This window comes from Pan paniscus, chromosome 20, assembly GCF_029289425.2.
Source record: "Pan paniscus chromosome 20, NHGRI_mPanPan1-v2.0_pri, whole genome shotgun sequence".
NCBI lineage: Eukaryota > Metazoa > Chordata > Mammalia > Primates > Hominidae > Pan > Pan paniscus.
This window is the reverse complement of record NC_073269.2, coordinates 17,938,468-17,957,149: the sequence shown is the minus strand read 5'-3', so window position 1 is coordinate 17,957,149 and position 18,682 is coordinate 17,938,468. Positions and strand designations below refer to the sequence as shown.

General features: G+C 52.4%; 1 protein-coding gene across 16 annotated transcripts in view; it reads right to left on the bottom strand.

Moving 5' to 3' along the window:
• Positions 1-18,682, bottom strand: part of NFIX (nuclear factor I X) — a 103,300-nt gene that overhangs the window by 70,194 nt on the left and 14,424 nt on the right. For 5 of the 16 annotated variants that reach the window (XM_008967687.4, XM_063599934.1, XM_063599936.1 and 2 more), the window contains exons 1-2: positions 4,518-5,393; positions 2,997-3,528 (exon numbers count right to left, since the gene is read on the bottom strand). In XM_008967687.4, coding sequence (XP_008965935.1) covers positions 2,997-3,528; positions 4,518-4,520 — 535 coding nt within the window. In that variant the 5' untranslated portion in view covers positions 4,521-5,393. Of the gene's footprint in view, positions 1-2,996; positions 5,394-18,682 lie in introns of those variants that run through there. The other 11 variants (XM_055103394.2, XM_063599932.1, XM_008967683.5 and 8 more) reach the window with 10 other exon arrangements.

Below are 18,682 nucleotides of genomic sequence, written 5' to 3'. Positions count from 1 at the left end.
AAACACACGTCCTTTATTCCCTCTCGAACATGTCATCTCTTGAAGCTTCATCTGGGACATAACAAGGGCTCAGGAAGGCCATGGGTGACAATGGCACCTGGGAGCAAAGCCACACCCCCACATTTACCACCACATCACCGTTACTGTCATGAAACCCAGGACCCCCAGCTCAGCCCAGATCTGGCTCTTCAGCCCTGTCTTAAGAAAAGGAAAAACACTTATTTCAGAGTCCAAAGCAGCTCTTGTCTGAGCCTGTGCCATCCCGGCCCCTGTCCCCAGTTTATCATCCTGGAAGGAAGGAGCAAGTGGCAGCTCTGCTGAGTGTGCCTGGCAGGCATGGGCATGGAGAAAGTGGTGCCCACAGATCGATGCTGTTTGGTGGCTCAGCCACAGAAGACATTTTCTAGCAAAGCAAGAAATGTTTTTATTTCTTGCCAGCTCAAGGAGGAAGCAAGCCATGCCTGGTCTGTGCCATCTCAAGACCACCCAACCCAACTCCAAAGAGGAACAAGTGATGCAGCCCACTGGTGGCCCGGGTTGCGCCAACTCGCCTCAACTCACTTCAGGAAGGCACACTCAAACTAAAGCAATTCCAGTGAGAAAAATCCTACCTTCACTGAAATTATCTGGAGTCTGGGGCCTGAATGATATAAAATACACCCTAAGTTCCCTATTCTGCTTTTGTAGAGGAGACTCGGCCTCAGCCCCAGCCCAGAGAAGTGGCCTCGGCTACACGGAATGGGGTATGAATTCACTCATATTCCTGGGCGAATGATCTCTTAAGCTGGCAGGGAGGCATGGTGGGGCCTTTCTTCTGGCCAGGAAACAGTCTGCTTCCTCACATACTTTTCATCCTACCTTAGCCCCACACTGGCAGCAGTCAAGAATTCGGCCTAAAATAAAAGAGGCCAGGGAAACAACTCAGCTACAAGGATCCAGTCAGAGAGCGGGGTTGGAGGAAGCCAGCTCAGAGGAAGATGAGTGTTGATTTTCATCTTAGATGCTCTCGAGCCCCTGGTTCTAAAATTGGAAGGTGCAGAATCCCCTTGTGCAGGAGTATCTGATGGCCACACTGGTAAGCTCGAGGCTCCGAGCCTTCTGCAAGCCACCAGTCACCTCCAATACTACCAGGCACACACCCTCCCAAATCTGGCTTGCTGTATAGACAGAGAATGAGGGGATAACTTTTTTTTCCCTCTCAGTCTGTTTTCCAAAAAGAAAAAAGACAAAAGAAAAAATTCAAGCTGAAGGGAGGGGGAATGACTGGCACCTGGCCCTTCTGCATGACGGGTCACGATGGTCACACAGGGCCGGGTGCAGGCCTAGAAAGATCCACAGAAGTAGGTAGGGACTTGGGGGGTGAGAGTGGTGTCCCCTGCTTCTAACCAGTTACCAAAGCAACCTCTCAGGACAAGAATTCCAATACCACCTTCTCCTCTCCACAGTTCTCCAACATGTAAACTTAGGGCTCACTCTAGTCTAGATTACATTCCTGACGCAGTGCTGAAAGCACCCTCAAACCCGAATTTTATTTCTGGATCCAGTTATATCATTCCTCCCAACTTCCCAAACAGGCAAGGGGGTGACCACAGCCATTGTGAATCACTTTTCTTTTTTGTGAATGAACAGGAAGGAAGACACAGAGACACACACTCGTGGAGAAATAACCTTTGCGAGAGTTGAAGTTAAGCCACATTCTCTCAAATTCGCATAAAGAGAGGAAGAAGGGAAATGAAGGGGAAAAAATACTGGAATGGTGGAAAGGAAACACACACACACACACACACACACACACACACACAGAGAGAGAGAGAGAGAGAGAAAGGTTTGGTAGCCCTCTCATTACAAGTTGGTTGGGCATAATGTAAACACACTTCTGCCTTGCTTAATCACAGAGTGCCGCCCGTTTAGGTTTCAAAGGCGGCAGTAAATTGGGCGTAGCTGAGTGGAGGCTAAAAATTAACCAGCCATCTCTGTTTCAATTTGTAAGAAAACAAAAGCGGAAAGAAATTATAAAAAGGGAAAGGGTAAGGGAAAAAAGGAACAGAGGAGGAGAACTAAACCACCCTGACCCAAAATGCAGGGTAAAACTGGAAAAGCGAAGAGAAGCAGAACTACTTGGAACACAAAAGGAAAAGGAGATTTTACAGAGTTTTTTTTTTTTTTGGTTTGTTTGTTTGCTTGTTTAAGACCTCTTCCACAGCAACGCTGCTCCCTGCCATGCCTGTGCCCCGAGAAAGCCTCTCTGCTCCCCAGCAGAGTGCCAGGGCTGTGGGCATCCATCCTGAGGCCTTGCCACTTTAGCTGAAATAAGGAGAAGGGAAAGAGCTCAAGGAATCTCATCCTTGTTTTCACTCTCTATGAAATCAAATTACTTTCATACTGACAGCCAAATCCCAGCCAAAACAGCTCCCGCCTGAGTATTTAGGCCACAGAATCTGCCCACTACTGTCTTCTCTCCTCTTTTCTGTTCATTCAGTCTCATATCCCAGGGTTTCACATGCCCCTTCTCTCCACCGAACTCCTGCCCATCCCGCTTGTACCAAACCCAGTTTTTCCTGGGACTGGAGGTGAAGCTGCAGTGAAACTAGCACCTGCCCCTCAATACTTCTTCTGACTCATTTTAATAAGAGCAATTACTGGTTTGCTGTTGTTCATCTCAAACTCTCACCATCATGGACAATTCTGGGGGCATCATGTTCCCAATCCTAAGACCTGCAGCATCCTTCTGATCAGATAAGTCCTCCAAAGATGGAGATGCACAAAGTCGATACCATGGCCAGGGGGCAGAGGAGGAAGAATAGAACAGGTCGGGGGAGACAGAAGACAGGAAAAAGGAAAAGGGCCCATAGAACCGTGTTGCAGGCCCCGCAGGACGGGCATACACCAGTTAGGCCCATGGTGAGTTATCGCTTGGAAATTAGAGGAACAATAAACAGAACAAATGCCAGCAAGGAAAATAAAATGAGAGGGAAAAATGGTTGAGAACCACCTACCCGGAGTGTGGACAAAGTAAGCCAGATAAAGATCCAGTTCTTTGATTGTGACTCCAATGTGATGTGGCTGGACGCACAGGCCGGGGTTCGAGCACTGAGGCGACTTGTAGAGCCGCTCCCCATCAGTACTTTCCAGGGGGATCCCCTTAAACAAAATCACCATGACCAGGTCCAGCCGCCACACCTTGTCAGCCTGGCGCAGGCAGTCAATCCGCCGGATCTTGCCCTTCTGGTCGGGGTTGGAGAGCACGCAGCAGGGGGGCTTCTTGCCCGTGATGGTCAGCACGAAGTCCTCGCGGAACTCGGGCCGGATGTCCTTGCGCAGCTTGGCCAGCAGCCGGGATGCCCACTTCTGCTTGATCTCGGGCTTCTCGCCCAGCAGCTCGTCCTTCACCGCCCGCTCCTCGTCCTTCGACATCCGCTTTTCATGCTTCTTGAAGTACTTGCGCTTCCGCGCCTGCAGGTTGAACCAGGTGTAGGAGAAAGCGCGGACGTGAGGCAGCAGTGCCTCGATGAACGGGTGGAACTCATCCTGCAGGCGGCAAGCCGGGAGCATGCGGGGCGAGGGAGGACGGGAGGAGGGGAAGACGGGATGAGGGGGAAAGAGAGAAGGAGAAAAGCAGCGTTAGAAGGGGGGGCACAAGGAAAACCGCCTTCTCCTCCTCCTCCCTCCCCCCAACAATTTTCTCTTGCGATTGTTCTACAAAAGTGTGGTTTGAAGCCACCACCAGCTTCGCCAGCCACTTGCTCCCATCTCAGCCTCAGCAGCCAGACAGAGGCACCGGGAGCCTCTACACACACCTATTCTCTCTCTCTCTCCCTCACTCACTCACACACACGCGCACAGACAACGTTGCCGTCCACACACACACGCTGCTGGTATCCCCGCCAGGCTCTGTCGCGCCCATGACATCTCCATGTTCTATCGCAGCCGTGAACTCCTGTCAGCTCGCCCCGGCACAGTGTCCGTCTGCACAGACGCCCGTGGACGCACACGCGGGGGCGTGCGGGGCCGCCTCTGGTCCCCGACACCGGTCGATTTTTGGCCGCCCCCAAGAAGACAGAAAATGACATCCACGAGCAAGCGAGTGAGGAAACAGATCAGGCTTCCCTCTCCCCAGGCTGTTTTCATTTTCTTTTCTCCTGATCCAGTTGGAACATCCACCCCAGCATTTTTTAATCAGACCTAAATCCTAAATATGTGATTTCAGCTTTGTTATCGACACCAATACTAATGTTAATCACAGTAATAATGAACAAAACACTTCTTGTTAGCACAAATAAGGTGCTTGTCTCGGCCACATTAGGGTTAAAAGCTACATGGGTCTCCTTGCGACCCCTTCCCCAGCCTCCCACAACCCCTTCACCCTTTTTCCCACTCAGTCAGGTGACAGAAGGATGGGCTCTCTCGGTTTTGTTTGTTTGTTTTTTTTTTTTTTTTTGGTTGTTTGCTTGTTTGAAGTTTAAATAATAATTGATTTCTGTTTACAAAAATAAAACTGGAAAAAATGAAATAATTACCATTGATCTGAAGCACCCGGCAAAGCCCAACGCCCGATTCTGAGATTCTGGACTCAAAAGAGTTGTGAGTTGGGGGCGGGTGGGGGGAGGGGGGAGGAGGAGGAGCAGGGGAGGAAGGTAAATGTTTTAAAGGGGGTTATTATTGGTGTTCTGGGGAATAGGGGCCGGGCTTGGGTGGATTCTCAAACCCTTCCCCCTCCTCCCCCCCCCATGCTCCATTGCACAGAAGGGGGAAATTAATATTTTTTTGAAAAGGAGCAAAAAGAAAGAAAGGTCAGGGATAGCAAGCAGAGAGAGGGAGCGAGCCGGCTGCCACACACGCCAGGTAAACAAAAGCCAACAAAATTGTTTTTTCAATTTCTTCCCCTGTGCATCCTCTTCCAGTTTAAAAAAAAGAAAAAAAGAAAAAAATGCAAAATTTAAAAATCAAAACCAGCCTCCCACCATCTCCCCGCAACCAACAACGCACCCCACCCCACCCCCGTGCAAAACAAAAACAAAAACAAAAACAAAACCCAGGAGGGAAAAAGCGGCAGCTGAAGAAAAAGGCTTTCGGCTTTGGCAGCGGCACAGGGGTGTAAACTTCGAGCTGCCTGATCGGAGGAAAAGGGGGAGCTCGCAGATTCCCGGGGAAGAGGACGAGTTCTGACCGGCTGCAGACCGTTGCTGGCAGACGCGTGCAAAAGAGAGAGAGGGAGCGAGGGAGGGAGGAAAGGAAGAAGGGGGGGAGGGAGAGATCGAGGATCGAGGGAGGACGTGGATGGGATGGGGCGTGTGTGTGAGTGTGCGCGTGTGTGTGCGCACTGGTTGGGTTTTTGGGGTGTTTTTTTTTTTTTTTTTTTTTGCTCCTTTTCTCTCTCTCAAACTCCCTCTCTCTCTCTCTCCTTTCAGGCTCAATCCCCATCCATTTGCTTGTGCCAAGCCAGTAAAAAGGGGTGGGGGGAGAAAGAGACAGAGAGAGAGAGAGAGAGAGAGAAAGAGAGAGAAGGATCCACCTATTTGGCAAAGAGACATCCACGAGCAGCCAATGGCTGCGTCCAAGGGGAGGAGGGAACCGGGCGAGCAGGGAGGGTAGGGAGAGCCCCCGGCAGTTGGAGACCAAAAACAATTTGCCCAATCGACAAGTTCACGTCTAATGAACAAGCAAAGTCCAGCAGTTATGAATTTTTCATTCCAGGCTCCCACTCGGGTCCATTTGGCAGCAGCCACCCAGCAAATCTGGGGGTGGGGTGGGGCAGTGGGGGGGACTGGGATTGTGGAAGACTCGAAATTTTTTTTTAAGCCTGAAAAATAAATAAATAAAGGCCTGACTCCGGGCGGGCTGGCGGGCGGGAGCCCCAGAAGGCCTTGGGGAAGCAGCTGCGCCTTCTCTCTGTGTTTTGGTTTCAGTCTTTCTCTCGGGCCTGCACACTCTCTTTTTCTGTTTCTATTTCTTTCTTTCTTTTTTTTTTTCTTCCTATGGAGCACACAGGGGCGAGTGGAAGTTTTCCTCCCCGGCCACATACACACGGGCCTGCGGTGCTATGAATAGAAATAAGAAGAAAGAGAGCTCAGAAAGTGTCCATGCCAGCAGTACTTCCAGGGCAGGGATCTGGTGCCCAGGGTACTGCCACCTTGTGATGCCCCCAGGTCTGGCTGCTGAAGGAGCACTCTCAGACAAGGGGGAGGCCAGCACCCCACACATCCCTCCCTTCTCCCCCAGCCCCCAGCAAGCTCAGCCTCCTCCTTCGGCCCACACCCAGCCACGCACACTCCATTAGCGGTGACGAGGGATGCCAACGCAACACAGCTCGGCTCGAGAAACTGCAACAGTTTATTAAAATAGCCTCCTGTCACAGCACTCCGCCTGACAAGCTCTACACGCAGCCACAAACAACAGCCAGACCCGGGGAGAAGTGACAAAGGCAAAAAGATGGACACTACCTCTGAGCAGAGGCAAGGAATCTGACCAACGCCCCTCACCACTGCACAGGCATTTAATTCTCCAGATCTGCCCTCTCCAGTTGACCTGAGATTAGTTTTCTTACCTGTCTCCCAAATCAATTTAGACTAAAGGGCCCAAACCCTAGCAGTGCAAAGTGCAAAAGTATAAAATGAGAAACCCAAATGAAAAGAAAAGAGCTAAGAAAGGACACAACAAAAAACAGCAAAGGGCTCTATCAAAAACAGGCCACCTGGGGGAAATCAAGTCACAGAGAAGTGACCCACCGGGGAGCCCCTGCTCTGGTCCTCCACTTGGGGACCTTCCTCACAGCAGGCAGAAAGGGTGAGCACTGGGGAGGGGAGTCCCACTTCTGAGGGGGTCTCTCCAGTTAGAGCTATGGAGCAGCCATGCTTGAGGCCTTCGAAACACAGTAAGAAGGAAATAGATATGACATAAAAGGAAAAGCAGAGGAAGAAGGATGTGGCTGCAGACAGGGAGAAATGGATCCAATTCCACTCAGAACCCCATCCCTACAGCCGCCCTCTCCCTCAGCGAGGCTCAGTCCTCAGCTGGCGACGGAAAAAAGGTCACTGCTCACTCGTGCCCCTTTCTTCCCCAACTGAAACCCTGTGCTTTGTGGCCTTTATGTTGGCAGAAAGGTTCCCGGAAGAGCACCTGGGGCGTGCCAAAATAAAACATCCAGCCCTGGGCTGGCGCTGAACCCTGACAATGGGAGAGGGGCTGCCCAACACCTGGGACCCCAGTCTGTGCCCTGAATTATCCATCTCAAGTGAACTGAGCTCATGGCTGATCCCTGAAAGAAACGGTTAGAGGTGAGAGTACAGAAGGCAGGTGGTATCAGAGACAGGCCTCTTAGGGTGGTGTCCAATAATTCACATCATGTTAATAACCAGCTTCAGTCCAATCAGCCAAAGATGTTAGCTCAGAGACATGACATAAGGTACCAAATCCTGCCTCTCCACCTTGTGGAAACAATTTTACCTTCTAAAGTCAAGATGAGGTCATTAAAAACTACAAGTGAGTTTATATTTGGCATGGAGGTGTTTTTCTTGTATTCTGATTTATACTAAATATTAGACACCAAACAGAAAATGGCCACCACGAGCCTCCTGGAGAATCCTGGCATGTTCCGCTTCACAGACCACAGTGCCACAGTAGAAGAGACATGCTCGACATGGGTTGAATCTGAATTTGGTGGTACAACTGGGTCAGGGATAGAGGTGGGGGCAGCAACAGTCCCACAGCTGGGAAATGACAGATGGAAGGATCCATGTAGAAGTTAGGGAAACAGGACAAGATGCACGACTGGCTCCTGGAGAGGGGTTGGGGGTCAAAACTCCATGGACTGGCGGAGAGATCAGAGGAGAGGCGGCAGAAGAGTGTCTCAATAGAGCCTCAGGGACCTACAAAGAGCCCCAAGCACCCCCTCAAGGCTCTCTTAACAGAAGAAGCAACAGGCCTTTCCCAGGGCAGAAAGTTGGAGGAAGAACAATTGTCAATTGTCCTTCTCCTGCCAGTGGCTATAACCTTGCAGGTGGGCAGAAGATTCTCAGGCAAATACTTTCCCCTCACCCCATTCTCTCTATGGGCTGCTGGCTCCCAGTGGAGGAGGCCTTTCTGGAGGAGTGGCCAGGATATTCTGATGCTTCGGGAGATGAGAAGGTCTCTTTCTCTATTTCTCTCTCCTCCCTCCCTCCCTTCCTCCCCTCCTATTTTGGGCGCACACAGAGGAATTGCTCAGGTTCCATTAGAAACATTTCAAGCACCCTTCACTGCGGGCCCCCTCCTCCTGCATGCCACTGGTGGCGGCCATCAGCCCAGACACGCCCCTCATGAGCCCTAGACAAAAGGAAACTGTCCCCCTTTTGTTAAGAGAGTGGAGGCTCCTGTTGGAAGATTACCTGTTCCCAGCCCAGCCTCCTTCCCTTCTCCCCTCCAGCCCCAGGCAGGAGATCAGACCGCTTTACATCCTGCACCAAAGACCAGAATCAAGACAAAAAATCCCTCATACGATTCAAGGCTTCTCCAGGTCTGAGTCACTGGCAAGTGTAAGAGTTCAGGTGATGGAAGGAGCAAGGGGACATGCAGGCCACAGAGTAGAAAGACATGGGAAATGGGGAAAGGAAGCCACTGATGCTGGTAATAGGAAGAGAAAAAAAAAAGACAAGGGGGGGAAAAAAGGAAAAGCAGGAAACATTGTGGGGGAAAGGTATTTCCCCCATTGGAGAGAAAAATCATCGAGAAGCCAGAAATAAGACTTTTTAAAAATTCACATGGGTTTTTGGTTTGTGGAAAGGGATTTTGCTGCCATTATGGAGGAAAAGCCTCTGTCTTTTATTGTTGAGTACTATTTGGTAAAAAAAAAAACAAAAAAAACAAAACAAAAAAAAACCATCAACAGTTTTCACTGAAACATTTCTAAAATACATACCCATGCCAGTTTCAGCCATCACTTGGAGAAATGTGCCCCCAACAGAAAAAGACTGAAAGGGCCACGGAGAAAGAGAAATAGAGAGAAGGAGAACGAAAAAAGAGAAAAAAGCCAAACCTGGAGAGAGAGTGCCGAGCTAGGCCCACAACTGAAAAGAAAGAAGGATAAAGATGGAAGGAAACAGAACAGCAGAGGAAGAAAAATAAGAAGACAGAAAAGGGCTCTGCACCGCGGCAGAGAAAGAAAAACCAGTTAAGGAAAATGACTGCTTCTCCATGAGAAGAAATGCATGGTTTTCAAAAACTCTACACAACAGACCTGTCCACTGAGGCCGTATGGATTATTTGAGGAAAAATAGGAAAATATGTACAGCACCTCACTCACATATACAGTGTTAAAAATTCTTCAAGGAAACAAAATAATCTTCCCAGACTGAGATAGGTTTTGCAACCTGCCCGCACCTACCTATAGTGAAACATCCAGAAGCATAAGAAGTTGTATATTTTAAGACAGGGCCACTTTTAGTAGCCTTCTTTATCTTAAAAAAAAAAAAATCCTATGTGTCCACATCCTGCTGGCTTTAAGGCCCAGATTTATTCTTTCAGATCCTGGACACTTGGGCCCATGTTGATCTGGGTAACTACAGGCAATTAGAGCAAATAACTTACAAAACTTCACAGAAATGACCAGATATTCCAGTATCCATTTTAATAAAGCATATCTGCAGCCTGGGTATGAAAGGACATGGGAAATTAAAAAGGCCATAAACAGGGCCCCAATTAGTTTGCCCAATTGTTGGAATTTTATAATTCAGCCTTGGTCTGAACCAAAAGAAGCCGGCTTCGTAACCCTGAGCTCTCCCACCTTGTCCCAAGATTACTGCTGCTTCGTGGAAGGCCACAAGAAGACAGTGGCCAGACAGCGGCCAGAGATGGGAAGGGAACTGCAGACATGACGCAGCGGCAGCACTGGGCAGCCAGGGAAGGGGCCCTGCTGCTTATCCTAGAGGAGGGTGGGGCCTCCCCTCAGTTGGGGGCCAACGAGAAGGGGCTCTGTAGTCAGAACAAAATCATCCAAAAGTCTGGAAACTCCAGGAATGGAAACCGGAAAATGCACTTTGCGAGGGAGCTCGGATAATTTGGACAAAGCGGGTTTTTGGCTGACTTGGGCCTGTTTTCCTCTGCTCAGGAAAGGCGGCTCTGCGCAGTTTCTTTCTAGTGTCCTCATGCTGGCTGAATGGATTCGCCCCACACCCCAGTGCTGGGTCTAGGACAGGGTCTGCCTCACAGCCAGGCCGCACACTTCTCTCCTGTAAACCGCACCCCCCCCCCCCCGCCCCTTCCTTTTCTCCTCCAGACTACAAACCAGGAGCGGTGGCCTGGGATCGGGCCAACAGGCAGCCTCGTTCTGGCTCCAAATGCTCCTCTGCTCCAGGCACATCTCCCTTACCCTCTTGGCACAGAATAATATAGGGTAGGAATGGGGATATTAGGGGAGACAATCTATTCTCTCTAAGGCAACTGGAAATTGTTTACTTTCATCTCATCCTCTACAAGGAATGGGAAACAAAAATCCTACTCTTTAATTCATTATTTAGCTTGAAACTTCCTTGTGTCACCAAATAGAAGTAAAAGCCAGGAAGGCCAAAGCTCTCTTCTCCAGCCGGCAGGCTGCATGGGGATGAAACCTTCCGAAGTGCGTGAAGGACAGATGACAGGGAAGGGCTTCCGGGGGCAAGGGAAGTGCAGAGCCTCACACACCTAACCGGCTTGGGAAGTGTCACTTCATGGTGGCCAAGGGCCCGGGAAGAGGGAAGAACTGCACAGGCCAGCTTCATAACTCTTTCTGAAGAAGAACTGAAAAAGTGACAAAAGGCAAGGCAAAGAGAGACCAGCGCGTGAAGTTGAGGTCTGTGCCCAGCACACTGTGAAAATATCTGGAAGTCGAGAGAGAAGGCCAGAGCAAATGGCAAAATGCTGAAAACTCACCCCAGGCACCACAGCAAATCCCCTCCTTCGGAGGGGTCAGGGCAAGGTGACAAAACCCAAAAGGCAGAGGTCTTCCCAGTCCCTCTGCAAGAGCTCCATCAGGATCAGTCCAGACACCCCCCTTCATTTTTTACCAGTTCTGTTTCCCCCGCCACAGGAGAGACAAGGAGCAAGGAAGGATTTCTCCTCACCACCTGCCCTCAGATCGGCCTGGCACCCCTCGGTCCTGAGGGAACCTCTTTCTTGCAATTGCTTCAGCCACAGGCAGTGGCCAGAACCCCAAAATGTACAATTTCAGGAGTTAGAAAGAGGTCATTTTTCAATTCCTCAAAATGTATTGCTCCCGCAACTATTTTATTATCAGGATCATTGCCCAGGAAACCCAAGAATCCACATTTCCCTGGTGTCTAGCCCCTGCAGAGAATGACACCGGGGGTGCTTTGAGGAGCTCGGACCATGCCCACCCCTCGGCCACGCTCCGTCCCTCCCCGGCTCCCTTTCTTTCTCACCCTCTCTCCCCCTCTGCGTCCTTCAGCTCCAACACAAACTGTTTGCACGGGAAGTCTCCCTCTATGACCCGATTCAGCACACACAAGAGAAAACTGTGGGCGACAGACCCAACGTCCTAACGAACTTGAGTTAATTAATGCTAAGGAAGAAAAGAGGCGCCCTCGCTCTGTTGAATCACGGTTCACTAGTCCTTTCAGTTTGCTGTGGGTGGAGGAAAAAAAAAAGAGGCTTTTTGGTTCAAATATTTTTGGGGGGCGAAGAGAAAACAAAAACACCACAGAAGGGCCATGGAGGGCGAAGCTGTCAGTACCTGCCCGGAGGAGCAGAGGCTAAAGGAAGGAGCCCGGCAAGGGCTGCCGAGCGTCCTCCCCCTCACTGCTGGCCTGAGCAGTTCTGGGAAGACAGAGAGGGCGAAAGAAAAGGGAGGGGATTATCAATGGCTCCTGGGCCTGTTTAAATAAATCCCTCCAAAAATTATACTGTCAGACTACAAGATCCATTAAAAAAAAAAAAAACTCAAACCCAACAACCCAATTTGAACAGAGCCATGGAATTGTTTTAACAGTGCAGAAAACCGAAGTATAAATGGCAAGCGTACAAAAAATTTAAGTGTGCAGAAAAAAAAGAAGAGGTGGCAATGCGGGGGCGGGGGGCAGGGGCAGAGAGAACAGCTGCAATTTTGCTTTCCAGATGTTGACAGCAAAATGTAATTGGTAAGTAACTTACTCCTCACCATTTCTTATCCTTTAGCCCTGAGATGTTAAAATCCTACCTCTATACCTGTCTGTAGGCGGTTTTCAGGCACTCCACACATGTGGACGGGTCAGGATGCCTCGTGGACCACATGCCTGCTAGCTTTTATATCAGCCCGCTATTTTTTACAAGCCCTCCCACCATTCCTAGCAGGAAGGACTAAGCAAAGCAGGCTGGAGGAATTTTTTATTTAAATTTTTATTATTATTTTGTAATGCACAGGTTTTTCTTTACCTTTGAGAGTGGGGCTTCTTTTTTTAAGTAAACTTTTTAACTGAAGCAAGGCAGGTATAAAAAGTGCACACACTGTAAGTTAGGCCGCTTGATACACTTTCACAAAGTGAACACACCCATGTAACCCCACCCAGATTAAGAAATAAACATTTTCAGCACCGCTGAACAAGCCTTAAATTTTTAAGCTATACAGTTCTCATAATTTATATGGCTTAGAAATACCTCCTTGTCACACCAGTATCATCAAATGCAAACACCTATGTGCATACACGTGTTATAGAGCAGAGTGTGCTATTCATGTGACCACAAAAATATGTGGCAAATAGAAGCCCCTCTCATCCTCACTGCTGCAGAGTGCGTGTGCGTGCGTGCGTGTGTGTATGTGTGTGTGTGTGTGTGTGTGTGTGTGTGTCATCTCTCTATGCCTGCCCAACTCTGATCCCATCAACAGGGCAACCAACTGTGCAGCGGGTTTAGCAGACTAACAGGGCATGTATGGGGGACAAACAGGACCCGCCGAGCTGAAAGCCAAACAGCCTTAGTGTCTGAGGGGAGCAAGGGCCCCTCCTCTCGCCCTGCTTGCCTGACAGGCAGGGAATGGGGGGCCTCAGTATGTAGGTCATGAAGGAAAGTGACTCTGCAGAGCCAGGGGTTCCCAAAGGGAGAATGGGCACCCACTGGGATACACTGTCCCCATCCCTGTCCACAAGAACCCTGCAGGAAGGTGAGGGGAGCAGAATGGCATCAAGAGAAGAGAGCAGAGAGAGTGAGCAAGCGACACCAGGCTGGGCCTAGGGTCCTGGGGCGGGGCTGCCTCAGGAAGGGAGGCAGAACCCTGCCTCTGCCTACCCCTTCCCTGGCTCCAGCCCCAGCTGGTTCCCCCCTCACTTTCACTAGCACTAAATTTACTTTATAATTTTAAAATTAAATTTTAAAAAAAGCAGGAAAGAGAAAGCACTGAAGGCAAAATACCTCCCACAGTATCTCTCTAAGGAGGAAAAAAAAAAGTTTCTGCTTATGTAAAAAGACGAATACAAGGGATCGCTGAAAAGTCTAAGGACCAAATAACAAGGAAAATAAAAAGGAAACACATGTAATGAAAAACACCTGAAGCAAATAAATAAAAAGCTCCCTTTGCACCTCAAAGGCACTTCACAGCCACTAGCGCCTGTGGGCACTAACCCCTATGCCCATTTATTGCCCATTTTTCCCATTGCTTTCTCATTGCTGTTTCTTCCTCAGGCACTTCAGGATCCCCTTTCCCTTCTAAGCGGTCTACCCCACACCTGGCGGAAGGGCCACCGCAGCCACCTCGCCTACCACCAGCCCCCTACCACCAGCCCAGAGCCGAACCTCTGCAGCCCTGATAAAAAGTCCTTTCCCCAACTCCCACATCTCTCCAGGCCGTGCTCAGCCACTGGCCCTGGACCCTGCTCTTCCTCCCCAAATCCAGGCCCTGTGGCCAGTGGCAAGAGCACTCCTCTGGGGCTGGATGCCAGGCCCAGCCCAAGTGGGCAGCTCTCTCTTCTATCAAGGGCACAGGGTTGCCAAGGCGGGCTCTCCAAGACTGCATTTTCTCTTCCTATTGCATATGGGGCTGGAAAGAAAGAACTGTTCAATTTAATTTAAAATATGACAAGGGATCTGAGCCCTCTGAGCAGGCGATCTCTAGAAATACTTGATTCTTTTTAGGGGAGAGGATGCAGAGTAGGCAGCGAAGCTGCTTCCCCACACCCGGGTTTGACTCTCCCACCAGCCCGCCGCCTGGGAAACGCGCCCTCGGCTGGCATCGGGGTACCAGAGCCCGGCTCCTTTCTTCCTTTCTTTCTTTTTTAAACGGCTCTAGCGCAAACCAGGCAGTGGGTCAGGGCCCAGAGGCGGGGGAGGGAAGAGGAGAGGGCTGTCTCCAACTCGGGGAGAAGAACGGCCGGCCGCAAGTTTCCCGGTTTGTGCCAGTTTGGGGATTTGCGAATCAGACCGGAGCGGAGGGAACGGCGGGTGAGAAAAAAAAGCCCGCATTAAAAACTAACCAGCTCTGCCGAAAAGCGCGCTTTCCGCCCTTAAATAAGACAATGCTGAATGGAGAGGAGAGAGGAGAGACGAGTTATTTCTCACTCTTTAATTATTCCAATGCTTAGCATTATTTAAAAAGAAAACCACACACATTAGCCAATGATATATTCTAACCCTCAACAAAGCTGGTATTTTTCTCTGATTACAGACTTTGCCGTGGCAAACCCGGGCTCCGACGACAGAGGCAGCGCAGAAGCTCGCTCCTAAATGAGACAATTTTATTAAAATCATAATTCCTTGCATTTCTATAGCGCCTTTTCAGTGGCGGAGATCTCAGGTGCCCCACGCCAGGGTCTACTAGAGAATCGGGGCGACCGCAAGCTCAGTCGCGGGACAGGCGAGGCTCGCCAGCTCCACGAAGCGTCACCGGCACGTATTTTTCTTTTTTTTAACAGCCTGTTTCTACCATTCAGCCTCTGTCTCACATGCTTTATATAAAAAAAAAAGTAATAAAACTCCTTTAAATTAAAAAAATGTTTTTAGAAAAGAGGAAAAAGACTCGAAGAGTAAGGGGGAAAAAAAAAAAGCTAAGTGTGGTCTGGGAGCTTGGGGCGGGGGGTGCTGCTGGGATGGGCCGCGTCTGGGTCCAGGGTACAGGGCGCAGCAGGGTCAGCCGCTGCCCCAGGGTCACCTCCCCGGGCGCAGCTGCAGCGGGCTGAGTCATCCGCACGTGGAAAAGGACCTAACACCATCAAAGCTCATTTAAGTAATTCGGGTGATGAGAAGTCGGGTTTATGACCGGCTTCCGAGGGGACTGGGGACGGGCGGCTTTCTCTGAATGCTCGGGGGCTGCTCTGGCTCCGGGGGTGGCTCGGGGGACTTCAGCCCGACGCCAGCTTCCTCCTCCACCAACAGGTTAAGTCGGGTCCGCTGGGCGCACACGTTCTTTTTCCACTTTTCCGTCCTCTCCCCTGGCCTGCCCAGGAAGTGCTGCAAAAGGGCTGGTAGCAATGGGTGGGGAGGCCTCGACGCCCCAAATTCAAGAAATCAGCCCTGAGAGGGAAGGTGGCGTAGATCGAAAGGGACTTGGAGGGGAGGTTTTGGGTTTTTAAAGGTTTTTTTTTTTAGAGTCTGCGCAACTCCCCGCGGCCCGAAGGCAGAAGAGAGAGAAAGGGAAAGCGCATTTTCTGCCACTTAGTCACATTTCTTCCCCGCGCTCGCTGGAGGACAAACTCCCCCAAACCCAGCCAACCCTGGAAACAAAAATCTCCCCTGGTAAATTTCCCCGCCTTTACTCCCCCAAAAGAGAAGGCTCGGGGATTGAAGGTGAGGCTCCTCGGAAACCGGGGTAGTCTAGAGATGACGACGCTCACTATGCGACGCGGAGAGATCCTCTCCGAAGGGACGCCCCCAAGCTGTCCTCGGATTTGGGGGCAGTTAAACCCCAAACTCTCCCAAGCACCCAAAGAATCACAGCAATCATCAACATCGCATTCACGGCCAAAGCCCTCCAACGTGCATTATCCTCCGTCGGATGTCAGGATGGGCGCAGGAGGAGAGAAACTGAGGCACAGGCGGCCCTGAACCCCCAACCCCCGCACGCCTGGGGGACAAACTAGCCTTAAGGCAAAAATGCCGACATCGGAGCCCCTTTTGGCGGCGGCATTTGACGCAGCAAATGGTGAACTGGGACAGTCCTCCATGCCCACCAGCTCGGGGTCACTTTTTGGGGGGTGGGTCGGGGGGTCACTGTGAGGGGCAGACCGCGCCCCGGCAAGAGGGAGCCGCGCTTGAGCAGCGAGGGGCCGGGAGGACGCCACCCAGACCCACTAGAGGGCCTACGGTGCCTGGGAGGGATCATTGAGAAGACTCTGGCGGCACAAACGGTCGAAAGCCAGACCTAGGCTCCCAGTTTCCCCTCACCTGCCCCCGGGGTCCGCGGTCCCCACTCTCCACTCAGCACCCATGGCGGTTCCGTCGTCGGAGCCAGCCTGGTACATGCCACACAGGTCGCGTCTGACATCCGGGGCCTCGAAGCGCCGCTTCCCGCCTTTTCGTCGCTGCGCACGCGCGCGCCAGGCTTTGCGCACGGCCCGCTCGTGTCCCGCGGCCCCTTCGCGCCCCGGTTCTGGGCCTCCTGCACGGTCTAGGCATGTGCTGTCCTCTCCCACCCCTCAGTGTGCGATGCAAGTGACAGTGACCGTCAGCACCCATTTTGCCCGCGACATGGAAAGCACACGACCTTCCCTCCTCCTGCCTGGGCCCTGGGGAGACCTCCCCACCACCTCTACCTCCATGAGCCCCCTCCCCCCAGTCTTGAGTCAGTTGCAGCGGGTCCAGGAAATGCCAGGCGCCTTGAGAACCTCCAGGGAGGCTACAATGAAAGGAGCCCGTGGGCGACGGGCACCTGTCGAGGGGCGCACTTGGCGGAGGGGCGGTCTCAGGTAGGGTACGTACAGGCACGCGACCTAATGCACAGAGGCACTGGGGAGGGAGTGTTCGTGCCAACATGGGGTGCAGACCAGCTTCTCTCTTCCGGGGACCCGGAGGAGACGCTGGAGAACCATCTAACTTTCTCCAGCCGGGCTGGGATATCGAAGAGCTATGATTGGGCAGTGGAGCGTCTGGGGAGTCCCGGCACACCCCCCCAGCCTCTGCTCCCACCCCTCCAAAACCCACCCACCCTCACTCCTGAAGTCCATGATGCGCGCAGGGAACTCGCCTCCACCGCCCGGGCGCACCTGGAGCGAAGGCCTGGAGGGCGGGTAGCGTGCGGCCCGAGCTGGACTCGGGGGCAAGTGGAAATTTCTCCCGAGGTGGGGAGGTGGGGGGCATTAAATGGCCTCTTTGTGGCGAATTGCAAGCCGTCACTCAGGGTTAATTTAAGCGGTAACAGCAAACACACACCAAAAAGCAACGTCTCGCCGCCAGCACCCACCCCCGCGATTGTGTTTCTGGGGCTGCGGGATTCGGAGCTGCAGTCCGGCCCTTGGGGGAGGGGGGTCCCCGGTCTTTAAGAACGTGGGATGTCCGTCCGCAGTGGAGAGGGGGAGGGCTGCTCCCGCCTCCCCCTACATCCCTGCCTGGCGAAATGGTTTTTGCAGGTTTGGGTCGAAGCCTAGTGGGGGTGGTAAAATCCAAGTACAAACGTGGAGCGGGAAGAGGGGGGAGCGGTTCTTACATATAAAAAGTATATATAAAGGTACAAATTTCAAATATAAATATAGCACATGCAGGGGCGCCACTGGGCAGCGGCAGTTCTGGGATGTCCCACCTGTGCCCCAGGGACATATGGGGAGGCGGGTGTTCCGAGAAGGATGGGGGAGGTGGAATTAGGCCTCCCTTCCCTGCCGGCTCCCGCAACAACCTGAATGCCGCTTTGAAGCCAGATGCCCTGGGCGGCCTGGCAGGTGTGTGACTCATGTGAAACACGCGTGTGCAGGCTGGGGAGGTGTGTACCCGCGTGGGCCTGGAGCCATGTGTGTGGGCACCAGAGCGGGCTCACGGACCCACCTGGAGCTCCCCGTTGGGGGGCGCAGGGCTCGAGTACCTGTGCTCGAAAGCTCCATCGGAGGGAAAGCAGGGGAGTGAATGCTTGTGTTCGGGACCCCCATGTGGTGCCCGATAGGGGCATGTTATAGGTGTAAGTGCGCCAGCCAGTGTCGTTGGGATGTCAGGCCTAGGTGCGCATATAAGCTTTCGGTGCCTGAGATCCCGACTGGGGGCGCCGGGCAAGGGCATGCTGCGGACCCAGGTGGGAGCAACTGTACGAGAGCGTGCTTATGTGCGTGCGCACGTCCGAGTTGCCGGGCTGGGGTGTCAGACAGGGACGTGCATGAGCGCGCCTAGGTCCCCTTCGGGGGCCGCAGGGCCAGGGGGTGTGCGAGTGCTTGCGCACGCCTTGGGAGTAGCCACGTGCGCGAGGGCCGCCGTCCGGACCCAGCTGAGCCCGGATCTGGCCCCTGAGCGGGCCATGGGGCAGGGCCGGCCGCCCGCCCGGCAGGCCAAGGCGGGATGTCGTTGGAGCCCTGTTGGTTTTGGCCGAGGCAACTCCAATGGGGGAAGCCCCAGGAGCAGGCGGGGGAGGAACAAAGAAGGGGAAAGCAAGGGAAAAGCGGGTTGCAGAGGAGGAAGCGCCCTGGACCGCGGAGGGCCCCTGGGGCGGTGGAGGCGGGGCCTGCCTGGGCCAGGGGGCTCCTGGAGGCCCCCCGGGGCCCAAGGTGGGCCACTCCACCTGTGTGGACAGGGCTAGGCTGTTGAAGTCCTGAGACGTCTCTTCTCTGCCTTTGAA